General features: G+C 40.0%; 1 protein-coding gene across 6 annotated transcripts in view; it reads right to left on the bottom strand.

Moving 5' to 3' along the window:
* The window catches only part of px (plexus), an 86,879-nt gene that overhangs the window by 32,686 nt on the left and 37,973 nt on the right, over positions 1-16,220 (bottom strand). For all 6 annotated transcript variants that reach the window (XM_015173800.3, XM_015173801.3, XM_070209782.1 and 3 more), the window contains 4 exons: positions 14,597-14,721; positions 14,315-14,533; positions 14,108-14,249; positions 13,974-14,049 (listed from right to left, as the gene is read on the bottom strand). In XM_015173800.3, the coding sequence (XP_015029286.1) occupies positions 13,974-14,049; positions 14,108-14,249; positions 14,315-14,533; positions 14,597-14,721 (562 nt within the window). The remainder of the gene's footprint in view (positions 1-13,973; positions 14,050-14,107; positions 14,250-14,314; positions 14,534-14,596; positions 14,722-16,220) is intronic.

Raw genomic sequence — 16,220 nt, 5'->3', positions numbered from 1 at the left:
ATCCCACAAAAACTTTCTAACAGCCGAAATACTCCTTGTTCAAATACTTATTTAAATATATACATAAAAGTCGCTCAAAAAACTTGATATATTGAAGAATCAAATAGGAAAAGATAGAACAGTATATTTATAAATAGACGAATCTTTATGTAATGACAGAGTATTATTTTTGTTAGCCACGCAAACGGTATGGAACATTATTCCGTTCGCTACATTTGAGATACGGTTGGGCTCATGTATTAGCCAAAATGATGATACGCTTTCTTAGCCGTGTAATCTCGCACTCACGCAAGTCCCATCCCACCTTGACGTTGGCCCAACTTTACCCAAGAGAAGCTCCTGTTTAGTGGGCCAGACCCAATCTGAAGACAAACATCAAGTGGTTCTTGGGCGTATCGCAAATAACAAACTGTATGTGCCTTCCGAGCTAGTTGAGGTTGTTCTTGTGGAATACTGGCTGCCGCCTGCTGCCGACTTTACGCATCAGTGGGCAACAACAACATTTGCAAATTCAATTGAATTGATACACGCACCACTTGTTAACCATTTTGGCATGAGCTCACATGCTGGCTGGCTGGCTGGCCAGAAGGCCTACTATCTACTGCCTACTGCCACCTCAACTGATTTCATCTCGTCTCGTTTCATCGTCTTATTATTGGTTTTACATACACATCCGTTTCTCAAATTTCATTAGAATGTCGGCATAGGCAACCAAGCAGGAAGGAGCAGACCAACAGAGCACCCCAGAGCCACAGTTAGAACCAACTCCAGCTCCAATGCACACTCACGTACGCTCTATTGAGCACACGCATATATAACCAAGGGAACAGAAACTCCCAGGTGAAGCGATACTGGGATCGGAGCAGTGGAATGGTAGAGCGTTGAGGACCAGCCGTGGTGCGTTGGGTCATTTGAACAATGGCTAAAGGGCCTATAAAATCACGCAAGGGGTTATAAATCCATTTGCAAAACCAAAATCCAAAAATATCCCAAAGCCAAACAAAGCCTGTACAGACGCACGTACAAAGGTGTGTTCCTTTCCCATTCCAGTCCACCTACGAATTTATGGGAGCGATCCCACGCTTGAGTTAAGGAGACGGAGTTGAGTTCCAAGGGGCAGCCGTGCATGGCCGGAGTTAACAGACATTCAAATTTCTCCAATTGTCGACAAACTGTCCCAGAGTATGCGCTAGTCCTCCATAACACAGTTAAAAGAGGGAAAAAACTATCGAAATAAATCTAATTTAAATGAGCAACTATAATAAATGTTCGCACAGAGAAGGATTGGATTTTGTGAAAATCGAGAAGCACGTCTTTAGCGAATTTTCCTAAAGATCTTTAGAAAGGAATTTTACGCTTATTTATACCCAGAAGGTATGGATTTTCCAAAAAACGTGAAAGTGTGAAAACCCCCGAAATGGATTTGAATAAATAAATCCTTCAAAATGAGTGACTTAAACTATTTCCACCCATTTTCCGCTTGTGAAAAAATAAAGTAAAATCATATTTTTCTACCCACGTTCCCATCGACAAATGACATTTACTCGCATAAATGTACTTAGGGTCGTTTATTGCGTTACTGGGGAAGTTTTATGGCTAAATAATGTAACAATTGAATCGGTTGGAATGGAGTACAGAATTCGTGGCAATGTGTTATGAAATCTCATCAATTGTTCACGTTTTCACTTAAGTCGAAGTGTGTTAATTAAAAAATCGTGATGCCGTGCGAAAAGGCACTGTAATAAATACCAGCCGGCAGCAACAGTAACAACAACAACAGCAACAACAATAACAATAACAACAACAAGAGTAGAGCAATGGCAACAATTCAATTAAAATGCCAGAGGCAACATGCAAAGTGCTTGGGTGGAAATTAACCCCTATAAACTCATAATATGCTCAAAATGACGCACTTAAAAACACATTAATCACATCGACAATTACGGCTGTTACGCCAAAAAATGTGTTTTTTCTGTTTGTGTGTGTGTGTGTGTGTGTGTGTGTGTGAGCGACTGAGAGAGTAAGGGATGCCTGGCGCGTGCTTGAGAGTGCGTGACGTGGCAACCTTTGTGAACAAGGGCGACTCGAGTGATGTACAAATGAGAATTAACAAGCAACCACCAGTAACATAAGAACTGCTGCTACACTGAGAGAAAAACTGTGTGAAATATTTTTATATGTGCCTAATAATATGCATAAAGCGCAAATGGATATGTAGCAAATAAATAATATACATACAAGCTAATTTGTTATTATTAATTATTATTATATAATCGAATGTAAGTACACTAATTTGATCAGTGTAGCCACTCGGTTGCCCACAGGAGTGCATTCAAAGTATAAAAGCTTTCGTGTCGTCATTAAAAACTGTTTTTGCTAATTAAGTGCTCAATTGAGCATTCAATTTCACATACACAAATACCCGCACACACACACACACACACACACACACACACACAAAAAACCACAGAGGTACACTTGTGGACGCAAACAAACAGCAGAACAGGGTAAATACCCAGTGAAGTAGAAGCACAAAAACCACCCGAAAAAAGGAAACCAGATTAAGAAGCAGAAACGAAACCAGAACCAGAACCAGAACCAGAAGCACCGTTACAAATAACAACGCAAATGTTGGGCTCCTTTGTAAATGGCCCTTTGGCGAAAGCAAACGGAATGAAATGAAATGAAATGAACGAAAATATAACAAAGTTGGTTATTTGCTCAGTTAATGCAAAATGATTCCCCTGGGGAGCGTGACGTGGCAGCGGCGGTAACGGCAATAATATCACAGAAATAAGTACATATCCACGAAACGAAAGCAGGAAACACCAACAGCAACAGCAACAGCAACAAAGCTGACTCGGACATCAGCAGGAGCAAGACCAGCCGTCGGAATAATACAAAACACGTTTGCACAATGTGCGAGTGAAACCGGTAAATGAAGTAAGGTACAAAAGAAGGAGCACAAAGAATAGACCAAGTCGACGCGATGTTGGGGTACATGATTCAATAAAAATTACGCTGAAAAGTATGCAACAGAAACGGGCAAACGAGCGAGCGGGTGGGCGGGCAGCTAAAAAGCAAATACGGCAAACAGAGCGCGCAGCCAAATGAATATGCGCTAAAGCAAACGTGGCAAGAATCCAAGGCAACCAACCAACCAGGCGGCGGGCCTTGTGAGAAGAAAAAGTACTTAAAAAGCTCACGAGCAAATATTTATAACAGTAAATCAGTTTGGCGCTAACACAACCCAACACACACAAGCACACACACACACACACACACACAGGCAAATAAACAAACGGACGACGACACAGACAGAAGCTCTGCTGCATTTGCTGCCTTTGCGGCGGCAGCGCATAAGCTCAGGTTGCGAACGCCAAAGCGACGGGTAAGCGGGCAGGCAAATGAAGGCGGCAATAAAAACAAAACAAAACAGAAACAACAACAATGCAAACTAAAGCACACGAAGAACTGCAATAACTGTGAATGCGAGCGCGAGTATGCTTGCATTGCACCTTGTCTATGTGCGAGAGCGGGAAGGGTAACTTTGCTACCCCAAAGACAGATGGCAAAGAAAACCAGAAAATATTTTAAATCGTGTGCTTTTGCACACACATACAACAATAACAAAGGCAAAGACAAACACAAGGCGTACACACAACTACAGATGTAAATATATATACAAATACACATACAATACGTGAGGCGAGTGAGGGGTTAAGAAAATCGCGAAATCCGTTCCTTAAAGCATTTATACACGATTATTGCTCTACACTTCTTAAATCTCTTGTTGATACCCTGTAAAACGACAACACAAGCTTTGCCGAGGCACATTGTTTGAGTATATACATTTTAATATATTTAGATCTTAATCAAAATGCAAGCTTATCTTTGATAAATGAACTTATCTAGATATTTATTGAATCGACAATTTTAAAATTTACCCCAAGCCCAATGCGAGTTCGAACTAGAGTTTTACATAATTTCCATGCATATGTTACACACAAATATTAACGAATACACGAATTTAGCGTTGGTTGTGTGTGTTTCTAGCTTGCATAACGAGTTGGAAAGAACAAAAATTCAATTGTATTCGCAACCTATCTATATATTTGTGAATATATTTACACACGTATATACGTACAAAGGAAAACAGGGAAGGTTTGTTATCGGACTCGTTTCCGTTCGATGGGAATGTAAATTCTTAACTTTTAATACATGTTACAGAGAGTACTCGACTACAAGATTTTCTGTTCTCACATAAAAGTTATATCAAACAGGGCCATAAGTCCAAAATATGCTCGGAACAATGGCTCACACCTTGAAAAGTATTTTCTAAATTTTGAGTACAAACTTTTAACTAAACCAAATTTTTATACCAAATCTTGAAAATCAGCCCAGTTAAGCTATAATAATATGGTTCCTTTAAGCATTTGAGATTGGAATACTGTGTTTGGTTCGCCTGTTGCTACTTATTATGATATATACCTTTACCAATTTGTATGGGTACAGGGTATTTAAAAACCAAAAATTCACAAAATGGAAAAATCAAATCAAATAAGAGAAAATCTGAAACGATATCAATGGGAGGGGGCATGATGGACCTATTGAATAACATGGACTCGAATGCAAATTTACTGTGCTTCTAATTTGACAAAGGAATTTCGAGTGTGTACACACGCACACGCACACACACACACACACAGACTTAAGCCTAAAATGCCAATCTCGTGACGAATCTTTCAAAAAACAAGGCAAGCAAAAATACCAAATAAATATGTTTAGCCAAATTGGCATCCAAGCGAAGCAACCAGCCCAAAAACCCACCCAAGTAACCAACTAGCCAGACTCACACACAACAAGAAACAAGTGCTCGAACAGGATATACCCTGGCAAATGCTTTCTTGACTTGCCCTCATATATTAAGTCCGATTTTTTTACGTATTTTAGGGTCAAAAATATTCCACCACATTGCGTATACTTAATAAATCGGAGGGCGGGCAAGAAGTATTGCTCTAGCTTCTTTTTCCGAAATACTTTCCCCATGTTAATATACTTAATATATTCAAGTAGTTCTCTCTCTGTTTGTTACATACACTCGCACAAAACATATATACCCATTATTGCCCATTTGAAATGGATTGAGGGTATAAAAAGACGAGTCAAGCGTAACATATTTATTGACATTGCGGTTGCCGGTTCTCGGTTGCCGAGACACGAGACCCCCGGGTTACGAGCAACGCACATTGGATTTCAGTTAGCATCAACCACCGGTGAAACCACCGACACCACCGACACCACCGACACAACGGGTATACGCCAGGACCAGCCCAGATGAGTGGCACTTGCAAGTGTGGTGTTTATGTTCCATACATCAAGGGCTTATGGGCTAAACGTTTATGGGTCTGGCAACAACAAGCTTTTAAAGGGTTTTACACACACGCACACACACACACACACTCACCCACACATGCGACTCGATATTGAAGTTTGCCAGCAGCCACTTGAAATTTCACTTATACAAACGCATTTTTCGCCAGTTGACGTTGACGTTGACGTTAACGTTGACTGCACACTTGAATGACTTCCAAAAGACGCCCACTCAATGGTTGACCTCGGCCCCAGCCCAACCCCAGGCACAGCCGCCCCAGCTGCACACCCTTGGCATATTTTTTTGTGCTCCATCGCAAGGACTCCATTCCCACATATCGTTACATATGTGCAGCATTACGAGCGTATTACAAAATGTATTTTATCTTCATCGATTGCCAGAATTTATATCTTTTTTCATGCCGCATCAGCGTTTTATGTGCAGCCCCTCCCGTTAGTAAGTTGAGGTTATGTATGTGCCGACAGCTACAACAACAAGCATATGTCTTTGTGTGTGTGTGTGTGTGTGCGTGTGTGTGTGTGTGTGATAAATCAGCTGTTTGGGCCACGTAACCAAAGCGAATGAAATGATGCATAAGCTGGCTAAGAAGAGATTTCGAAATCTTAAGAGTTTATCAACAGAATTAAGCACCCAAGATTTGATAGCAATAAGTTGAAAATACTTATATATAAAATATAAAGAAAATATTTTTATGAAAATGTTTGATCACGAATTTAACAATTAGTTAAATAAGACACGATATTATGAAAGCTAATTCATTCAGAATGGATATATAGTAGATATCCCTAGGGTTAAATGGGTATTTATCATAATTTTCGAAAAAGTTTTTAGAATATTATTTAATGCTGGTCACATCGTCAGCTCAAGTCTCTCTCTGCTTCGAATATTCAATGTGTCAACCTTAGTGACAAACTGGCAGACAGAAACAAGAGCAACAACATCAACGACACTTTTCAACATGCAATCATGTTTGCCAATTATGCAAATGCGTCCCACTGTGCGGCACTGTGGGACATAACTTCGTAAATACTCCAAACACTTGGCTTCGTGTTTACCACAATTTACTGCGACTCGAGTTAACACAAACAGCAAAACTTCACAGAATAAATGCACATTTTTTGCCACATTTCCGGAGAACGCCCCGACTCCAACACCTCCCCTCTCCTACCACTCGACCCTTCTCCAGTTTACCATCCCGGGCGACGACGACGACGTCGTTGTCCTGACAGCCCCGGCCAAGTTGGGCCACAATAAAGTCGAAGAAACGGGTCGGAGAGGTCGCAGCTTGCCATAAGCCAAATATGTCTGTGTCTGGGTAGCTGTCTCTCTGTGTGTGTGTGTGTGTGTGTGCCTGTGTGTGTGTGTTTGTGTATCTAGGGCTAGGGGGGTTGGGCCTGGTGTGCGACGAAAGTGTGGCAATAAAAAGGATAATGTAACTGTTATTCTACGCAAAACGGAAACGGCTGTGTGGCCAGAGGGCCAAGCTACCCCATGACAGTCGGTTGGCAAGTGTTTGAAATATTTTTGTGGCAAAGGTGGCAACTGCCAGCGTGGGCCGGACGGGAACGGGAACGGGAACGGGCCGGGGTCGAGTCGGAAAAGATGTGGGCGCAAAAGTGAAAAGCACAACCGAAGTCGTAGCTGCTGTGAGTGACTGAACAAGTGCCAACGAGGAAACGACTGTCAGTGGCTGTGGGCAGTGGGTGTGCGGTGTGCGGTGGTCGGGGTCGACTCGGGTTGACAGGGCCGAGAGCGAGCGGCCCCTGTCGAGAGTGCAAAAGAGCGAAGCCGGAAAATTGTGTGGAAATTTGAGCTTCTTTTGAAATTGAGGCCGGAAATGGCAGCCCCCACCAAGAGCAAGAGAGACAAAGCGAGAGAGAGAGAGAGAGCGAGCGAGCGTAACTGAGAGTTAAGCAGAGACAGTGAGAGAGAGAGAGAGAGAGAGAGAGAGAGAGAGCGCGTGCGAGAGCGAGAGAGACCGTAGTGTGAGAGCGAGAGGTGCAACGACGAACAACGCGTCGCTTGTTGTGTTAAACAAAATGTTTGCGGGTGCAATAAGCGTAAATTCAGTGGTTTTATGTTTACTTATTCAGCACTGTCAGCTAACCCGGCCCCGCCCCGCCCCCCTCTCTCACCCTGGTCCTTCTCAACCCACAACCCTCGACCGATTGGCACGGGGACAATTATTTGATCCACACCACCTACACAACTGCATGTGGTCCCGTCCCTGTGCTCGAGCTTTTTTTTAGGAGTGCAGGCTGGTAATATACTTTTGCAAATCGATGCCAACTCCTTAAACGATGGGTGGCACGAGCTGGTTTTCGGTTGGCATCGACTGCCTGGGTTGGGTGGGTGGTGTGGTTGGGTGGTTGGGTTTGGTCGGGGGTCGGGCCGGAAGCGTGTGGCATGTTGAATGCTCTTGAGTGTTTTCGTATGGTTGACAGGATAACACGAAGTAATTCAATTCGAAATACTTTATGCTGTTGCTTTTATTATTTGTGCTTGTGGTGTGCTCGTTTGTTCGTTTCATTTCGTCTCGTCTCGTCTCGTTTCGTTTCGTTTCTTTTCTGTCTCGTTTCGTTTGCCTTCGCTTCTTGTTGTCGGAAGTGCCATTTGTGTGGGGTGTGGGGTGTGGAGACTGAGGACTGTGGGCTGTTGCTTCATAAAAAATGGTGTGCAAAGTTACACACAGAACACCACAGTTGCCTTTTGTGTGTGTACAGGATGTGGGACTGTGTGTGCATGTGCGTGTGCGTTGTGACTGTAGCTTTGTGTGTGTGTGTGTGTGTGTGTGTGTGTGTGTGTGTGTGTGTGTGTGTGTGTGTGTGTGTGTGTGTGTGTGTGTGTGTGTGTGTGTGTGTGTGTGTGTGTGTGTGTGTGTGTGTGTGTGTGTGTGCGGTTTCTCTGTTTATTTATTTTTATGATGTTTCCTTTTTGGCATTTTATTGAAGAAGTTTACCGACGCCATTGCTGCTGTTGCATAAATAAGTGAGTGGCATGAACATAAGACCCCCCTCCCCCCTTCCCTTCCACCCACTCACCCCTTGCCACATTCACCCCCCACATAAACACACACAGTTGGAACTCTTCGACCAGCGTCTTTTGCAATTCATAAAAAATCAATATTTATTGCAGACGTAGCACAAAAATGCCTTCCCCTTCTGCCCGACCCTCCACCCTTTCCCCCTACATACCACATGCCCCTCCAATTTGCGGTCTTGGCTTGTTATTGAGCATTTAATCAGTTGATTTCTTATTCAGTTTGCTGCTTCATTTCCTGCATTTTCTTTCTTTCTTTTTTTTTTTTTTGAATTCATAAAGAGGAAACGTTAGTTTTGCAAATTGCGAGGCAAACTAGGGAAATGCAATTAGGAAAAGTTTTTAGAGGAGAGCGTAAGGCAAGCAGCATTGGATTGATGGAAATTCACAAATATTGTGAATAGACATCGTTGTGCCAAAGAACTAATTAAAATACAAACTATTTACCATGTAAAACCCAGTTATACAAAATATGTATGTCATTATGTTTATTAAAATGCGTAGGATTCCTGTGCTCGTATGCATTCAACTCAAATTTGTGTTATACTGAGAAGCGAAAAATCAGAAATGTATTAAAGGAATTTTTTGTTTTCGAAACCTGACCCCATCACAGAGAAGCGCCTGGTTCCTGCGACTCTTAATCCCATCAGAGTGCTTACATTCCCGGCTAGATCGTCTAGGTCCTCTGACACAGAACGAAGTGGTCACTGATCCTCACACGAACTCGCTCAGACAATGATCAAAGAAGATCTGTATGTTTCTTTCAAATAGAAATTGGCCGAAATTAATGTCAAAATCATTCCCTAGGATTCGTATATAGACATAAGTCAAAACTTCCCGTTCACATAAATCGGTCAAAACTCAACCGATTTTCATGAGGCTTGGCTTTTTGTCCATGGTTTCCCCTCTATAATAATCTGGCATTCAAACCTGACTTCATATTTTTTGCCCGAAATTCATGTCAAAATCATTCCCTAGGATTCGTATATAGACATAAGTCAAAACTTCCCGTTCACATAAATCGGTCAAAACTCAACCGATTTTCATGAGGCTTGGCTTTTTGTCCATGGTTTTCCCTCTATAATAATCTGGCATTCAAATCTGACAACATATTTTTTGGCCGAAATTCATGTCAAAATCATTCCCTAGGATTCGTATATAGACATAAGTCAAAACTTCCCGTTCACATAAATCGGTCAAAACTCAACCGATTTTCATGAGGCTTGGCTTTTTGTCCATGGTTTTCCCTCTATAATAATCTGGCATTCAAATCTGACTTCCTATTTTTTGGCCGAAATTCATGTCAAAATCATTCCCTAGGATTCGTATATAGACATAAGTCAAAACTTCCCGTTCACATAAATCGGTCAAAACTCAACCGATTTTCATGAGGCTTGGCTTTTTGTCCATGGTTTTCCCTCTATAATAATCTGGCATTCAAATCTGACAACATATTTTTTGGCCGAAATTCATGTCAAAATCATTCCCTAGGATTCGTATATAGACATAAGTCAAAACTTCCCGTTCACATAAATCGGTCAAAACTCAACCGATTTTCATGAGGCTTGGCTTTTTGTCCATGGTTTTCCCTCTATAATAATCTGGCATTCAAATCTGACAACATATTTTTTGGCCGAAATTCATGTCAAAATCATTCCCTAGGATTCGTATATAGACATAAGTCAAAACTTCCCGTTCACATAAATCGGTCAAAACTCAACCGATTTTCATGAGGCTTGGCTTTTTGTCCATGGTTTTCCCTCTATAATAATCTGGCATTCAAATCTGACAACATATTTTTTGGCCGAAATTCATGTCAAAATCATTCCCTAGGATTCGTATATAGACATAAGTCAAAACTTCCCGTTCACATAAATCGGTCAAAACTCAACCGATTTTCATGAGGCTTGGCTTTTTGTCCATGGTTTTCCCTCTATAATAATCTGGCATTCAAATCTGACAACATATTTTTTGGCCGAAATTCATGTCAAAATCATTCCCTAGGATTCGTATATAGACATAAGTCAAAACTTCCCGTTCACATAAATCGGTCAAAACTCAACCGATTTTCATGAGGCTTGGCTTTTTGTCCATGGTTTTCCCTCTATAATAATCTGGCATTTAAACCTGACTTCATATTTTTTGGCCGAAATTCATGTCAAAATCATTCCCTAATATTCGTATATAGACATAAGTCAGAACTTCCCGTTCACATAAATCGGTCAAAACTCAACCGATTTTCATGAGGCTTGGATTTTTGTCCATGGTTTTCCCTCTATAATAATCTGGCATTCAAATCTGACAACATATTTTTTGGCCGAAATTCATGTCAAAATCATTCCCTAGGATTCGTATATAGACATAAGTCAAAACTTCCCGTTCACATAAATCGGTCAAAACTCAACCGATTTTCATGAGGCTTGGCTTTTTGTCCATGGTTTTCCCTCTATAATAATCTGGCATTCAAATCTGACAACATATTTTTTGGCCGAAATTCATGTCAAAATCATTCCCTAGGATTCGTATATAGACATAAGTCAAAACTTCCCGTTCACATAAACCGGTCAAAACTCAACCGATTTTCATGAGGCTTGGATTTTTGTCCATGGTTTTCCCTCTTTAATAATCTGGCATTCAAATCTGACAACATATTTTTTGGCCGAAATTCATGTCAAAATCATTCCCTAGGATTCGTATATAGACATAAGTCAAAACTTCCCGTTCACATAAATCGGTCAAAACTCAACCGATTTTCATGAGGCTTGGCTTTTTGTCCATGGTTTTCCCTCTATAATAATCTGGCATTCAAATCTGACAACATATTTTTTAGTCGAAATTCATGTCAAAATCTTACCACTAGGATTCGTATATAGACATAAGTCAAAACTTCCCGTTCACATAAACCGGTCAAAACTCAACCGATTTTCATGAGGCTTGGCTTTTTGTCCATGGTTTTCCCTCTATAATAATCTGGCATTCAAATCTGACAACATATTTTTTGGCCGAAATTCATGTCAAAATCATTCCCTAGGATTCGTATATAGACATAAGTCAAAACTTCCCGTTCACATAAATCGGTCAAAACTCAACCGATTTTCATGAGGCTTGGCTTTTTGTCCATGGTTTTCCCTCTATAATAATCTGGCATTCAAATCTGACAACATATTTTTTAGTCGAAATTCATGTCAAAATCTTACCACTAGAATTCGTATATAGACATAAGTCAAAACTTCCCGTTCACATAAATCGGTCAAAACTCAACCGATTTTCATGAGGCTTGGCTTTTTGTCCATGGTTTTCCCTCTATAATAATCTGGCATTCAAATCTGACAACATATTTTTTAGTCGAAATTCATGTCAAAATATTACCACTAGGATTCGTATATAGACATAAGTCAAAACTTCCCGTTCACATAAACCGGTCAAAACTCAACGGATTTTCATGAGGCTTGGCTTTTTGTCCATGGTTTTCCCTCTATAATAATCTGGCATTCAAATCTGACTTCCTATTTTTTGGCCGAAATTCATGTCAAAATCATTCCCTAGGATTCGTATATAGACATAAGTCAAAACTTCCCGTTCACATAAATCGGTCAAAACTCAACCGATTTTCATGAGGCTTGGCTTTTTGTCCATGGTTTTCCCTCTATAATAATCTGGCATTCAAATCTGACAACATATTTTTTGGCCGAAATTCATGTCAAAATCATTCCCTAGGATTCGTATATAGACATAAGTCAAAACTTCCCGTTCACATAAATCGGTCAAAACTCAACCGATTTTCATGAGGCTTGGCTTTTTGTCCATGGTTTTCCCTCTATAATAATCTGGCATTTAAACCTGACTTCATATTTTTTGGCCGAAATTCATGTCAAAATCATTCCCTAATATTCGTATATAGACATAAGTCAGAACTTCCCGTTCACATAAATCGGTCAAAACTCAACCGATTTCATGAGGCTTGGCTTTTTGTCCATGGTTTTCCCTCTATAATAATCTGGCATTCAAATCTGACAACATATTTTTTAGTCGAAATTCATGTCAAAATCTTACCACTAGAATTCGTATATAGACATAAGTCAAAACTTCCCGTTCACATAAACCGGTCAAAACTCAACGGATTTTCATGAGGCTTGGCTTTTTGTCCATGGTTTTCCCTCTATAATAATCTGGCATTCAAATCTGACTTCCTATTTTTTGGCCGAAATTCATGTCAAAATCATTCCCTAGGATTCGTATATAGACATAAGTCAAAACTTCCCGTTCACATAAATCGGTCAAAACTCAACCGATTTTCATGAGGCTTGGCTTTTTGTCCATGGTTTTCCCTCTATAATAATCTGGCATTCAAATCTGACAACATATTTTTTGGCCGAAATTCATGTCAAAATCATTCCCTAGGATTCGTATATAGACATAAGTCAAAACTTCCCGTTCACATAAATCGGTCAAAACTCAACCGATTTTCATGAGGCTTGGCTTTTTGTCCATGGTTTTCCCTCTATAATAATCTGGCATTCAAATCTGACAACATATTTTTTGGCCGAAATTCATGTCAAAATCATTCCCTAGGATTCGTATATAGACATAAGTCAGAACTTCCCGTTCACATAAATCGGTCAAAACTCAACCGATTTCATGAGGCTTGGCTTTTTGTCCATGGTTTTCCCTCTATAATAATCTGGCATTCAAATCTGACAACATATTTTTTAGTCGAAATTCATGTCAAAATCTTACCACTAGGATTCGTATATAGACATAAGTCAAAACTTCCCGTTCACATAAACCGGTCAAAACTCAACGGATTTTCATGAGGCTTGGCTTTTTGTCCATGGTTTTCCCTCTATAATAATCTGGCATTAAAACCTGACTTCCTATTTTTTGGCCGAAATTCATGTCAAAATCATTCCCTAGGATTCGTATATAGACATAAGTCAAAACTTCCCGTTCACATAAATCGGTCAAAACTCAACCGATTTTCATGAGGCTTGGCTTTTTGTCCATGGTTTTCCCTCTATAATAATCTGGCATTCAAATCTGACAACATATTTTTTAGTCGAAATTCATGTCAAAATCTTACCACTAGAATTCGTATATAGACATAAGTCAAAACTTCCCGTTCACATAAATCAGTCAAAACTCAACCGATTTTCATGAGGCTTGGCTTTTAAAGTTGATAGAAGCAAGTTTAAAAATGTTTAAAATATACACTATATACAGAGCTCTCTGGCCAGCTAGGTATGTACTCCCAGCACACAAAGTGCAAGCCGGGATTCCCAACAAATGCATTTGAACTATAAACTTAGCAGCTACTTAAAAGGGCTTGGCAAATAGGGAAACTTGGCAAATTGGGGGGCCAGTTTCATGGAAACGCTTAGCGGTAATACTATTACAGAGCTGAAGAAATGGTTTGCGCACAAAGTTAAGTGAAACCAATTGAAGTTTATTGACGCGAGTTGGGTTTCACTTGAACCTTTCCCCTCGAAGCGCTTAAAAAGCGTTCAGATTACCAACTAGAGCTGAAGAACGGGGCGCTTACCTTCTTTTGACTTTTCGTATTGCTTTGGCGACGTGGTCTTCTTGCTTGGAATGGGCCTCAACGCATTGCTCATCAGCTGAAGGGATTACATGTTGAATGACAAAGGGCTCTATTGGCATAAACAGTTTACTCACAATACGATCGGAGCGTTCGCCGCAGGGCAAACGCGCCACTGCGGCATCGGGGCTGTCCTCCGGCGGCGGCGGCTGGGGCACCCAATTGTAGGCCCGCCTAGAGATGGGCACCCCGAAGCGATCATGCTGCGACGCCTGTTGCCTGTTGAAATGGTTAAAGGTTTTAGTGTTATCCACTCATAGTTAAGGACAAGAATCCGCATTTACCTTAAGCTTTCATAGCAGTCCAGACACACCACGGCGTATTCACCATTCTCCAGCAGGAGTCCATCGTCGCTCTTCTGATGCTTTACGAACGGGAATTCATTGACAGGCAGAGCTCGCACCCGCTTTCTGTAAGTCAGAATGCCGCACAGATGACAGTTGTAGTCGTGCCAATTGTACTTTCTATCCGCCGGACTGAGGCTGGGACTTTGAGCTTCATATCTGGAATTGCCGTTTGCTTGAAATGTATTCTTGTTTGGTTACAAATAATTATGGAGGACTCACTTGCGCCACTGATTCAACATGGAATGATAACAAAATGTGCAGACTAGAGCCGAATTGTTTCTCAGCTGCTCAGCATTTGGCAAAGAGTTGTGTTTCAGCAACAGTGGAAAATATGGTCTCGAGCCCTGCAAGAGAAGTAAGAAAGAGATGGTTCAGTATATCACTGACTATAAAAAAAAAATAGTATCAGAGGAGAAAGCAGATGTAATCATAAAATTGTTGCTTCAAGAGACATGCGATAAACTAATATAAACATAACATTTGTATCTGATGCTTATCAATTGATTCTTGGAGAGCTTTGCCACAACCTAATATAATCTTAAAATTTACTTAATGTATTAAATGCATACATATCTCACAATTGTAAAATAGTTAATTAGTGCTTAAAATATTTGGGCATATGTAATGAGACCATATTTTATATGCTAGCTAAATCCAAGAGATTAAATAGAACATTTGTCCACTTTAAGCTAGTCGACCGTACAGTATATTACAAAAGTATATATATATTCTACCCTATATTAGAAAGTAAGATGCAAGAGTCGTCACTTTACAAGAGATTGATTTTGTACTTTATATTTAGGTTACCCAGGCAAAATTCGAGTCTCGTGTGTGAGTTGGCTAGAGGCAATCAAATCCAGCTTACAAATATGTTTCGTACTGTTTGTAACTATAATAATAAGTAGTTTACATTCATATGGTTAAAAGTGTGTTACAATATTTAGCTCAGCAAATTATTTTGCATAAAGCAATAAAGATAAGAACTTTATTCGCTTGTTATTGTAATGACAGATCCGACAATTCAATTCAAATGCACATTTCGCTAGGGGTAATTCGTATTTCTAGTAAATCAAAGTGAAAACAAAACAAAATCTTTTTATAAACCTGCTACTAACATTGTGCATTAATGTTTTAATCTCTAACAAGCTAATTCCAAATTGATTACAATTGTATAATAATATACTTTGTGCATACAGTTAATTACATAGAAACAAAACTGATAAATCGTCTAGCCAAGCGAAACGTGCAGCTTGCATTACATTCCATATATTATAATTCCGCATGAGTGTTATGGGAAACATCGGGTCGTAATAGCTTATTTCCCATCATACTAACTGATACTTTTATCTGCATTATTAGTTCGCGCATGTACACTGCAATTTATATCGAGAGTATGATTCGTAATCTAATCTTAACTAGTAGACCTATATTTCTAATTGTGCATAATTCGTGGGGCTTAACAGTAAGCTAGCGTACATCTAGTACCTATTATACCTTAAACGGGGCTTGTCATAAATCTGATTTAATATACATTGGGATCTTAGGATAATGCTATTATTCTGTCCTGAAATGTGCAAGTTGTAGAAGAAAACATCTTTACTCGTATAGAGTAAACTATATCCCTGCTCAGACATATTTTTCTTACAGCTATTACATAGACGGCCAAATCAGCTCCTAATATTGATAAAATTGTCATATAACTCACATCGATACAATTGGTCAATATTCAAATTCGTTCTTCGTACGCTTTAAACATGGCAAAAATTAAACTGATAGGTACTCGACATGATAACGATTAGTTTCTTCGCGTCTGAATGTAGGTAGAACTATCCTCTAATGAATA

This window comes from Drosophila virilis, chromosome 5 (genome assembly GCF_030788295.1).
Source record: "Drosophila virilis strain 15010-1051.87 chromosome 5, Dvir_AGI_RSII-ME, whole genome shotgun sequence".
NCBI lineage: Eukaryota > Metazoa > Arthropoda > Insecta > Diptera > Drosophilidae > Drosophila > Drosophila virilis.
The sequence above is the reverse complement of the archived record's forward strand: the minus strand, read 5'-3'. Positions and strand labels throughout refer to the sequence as shown.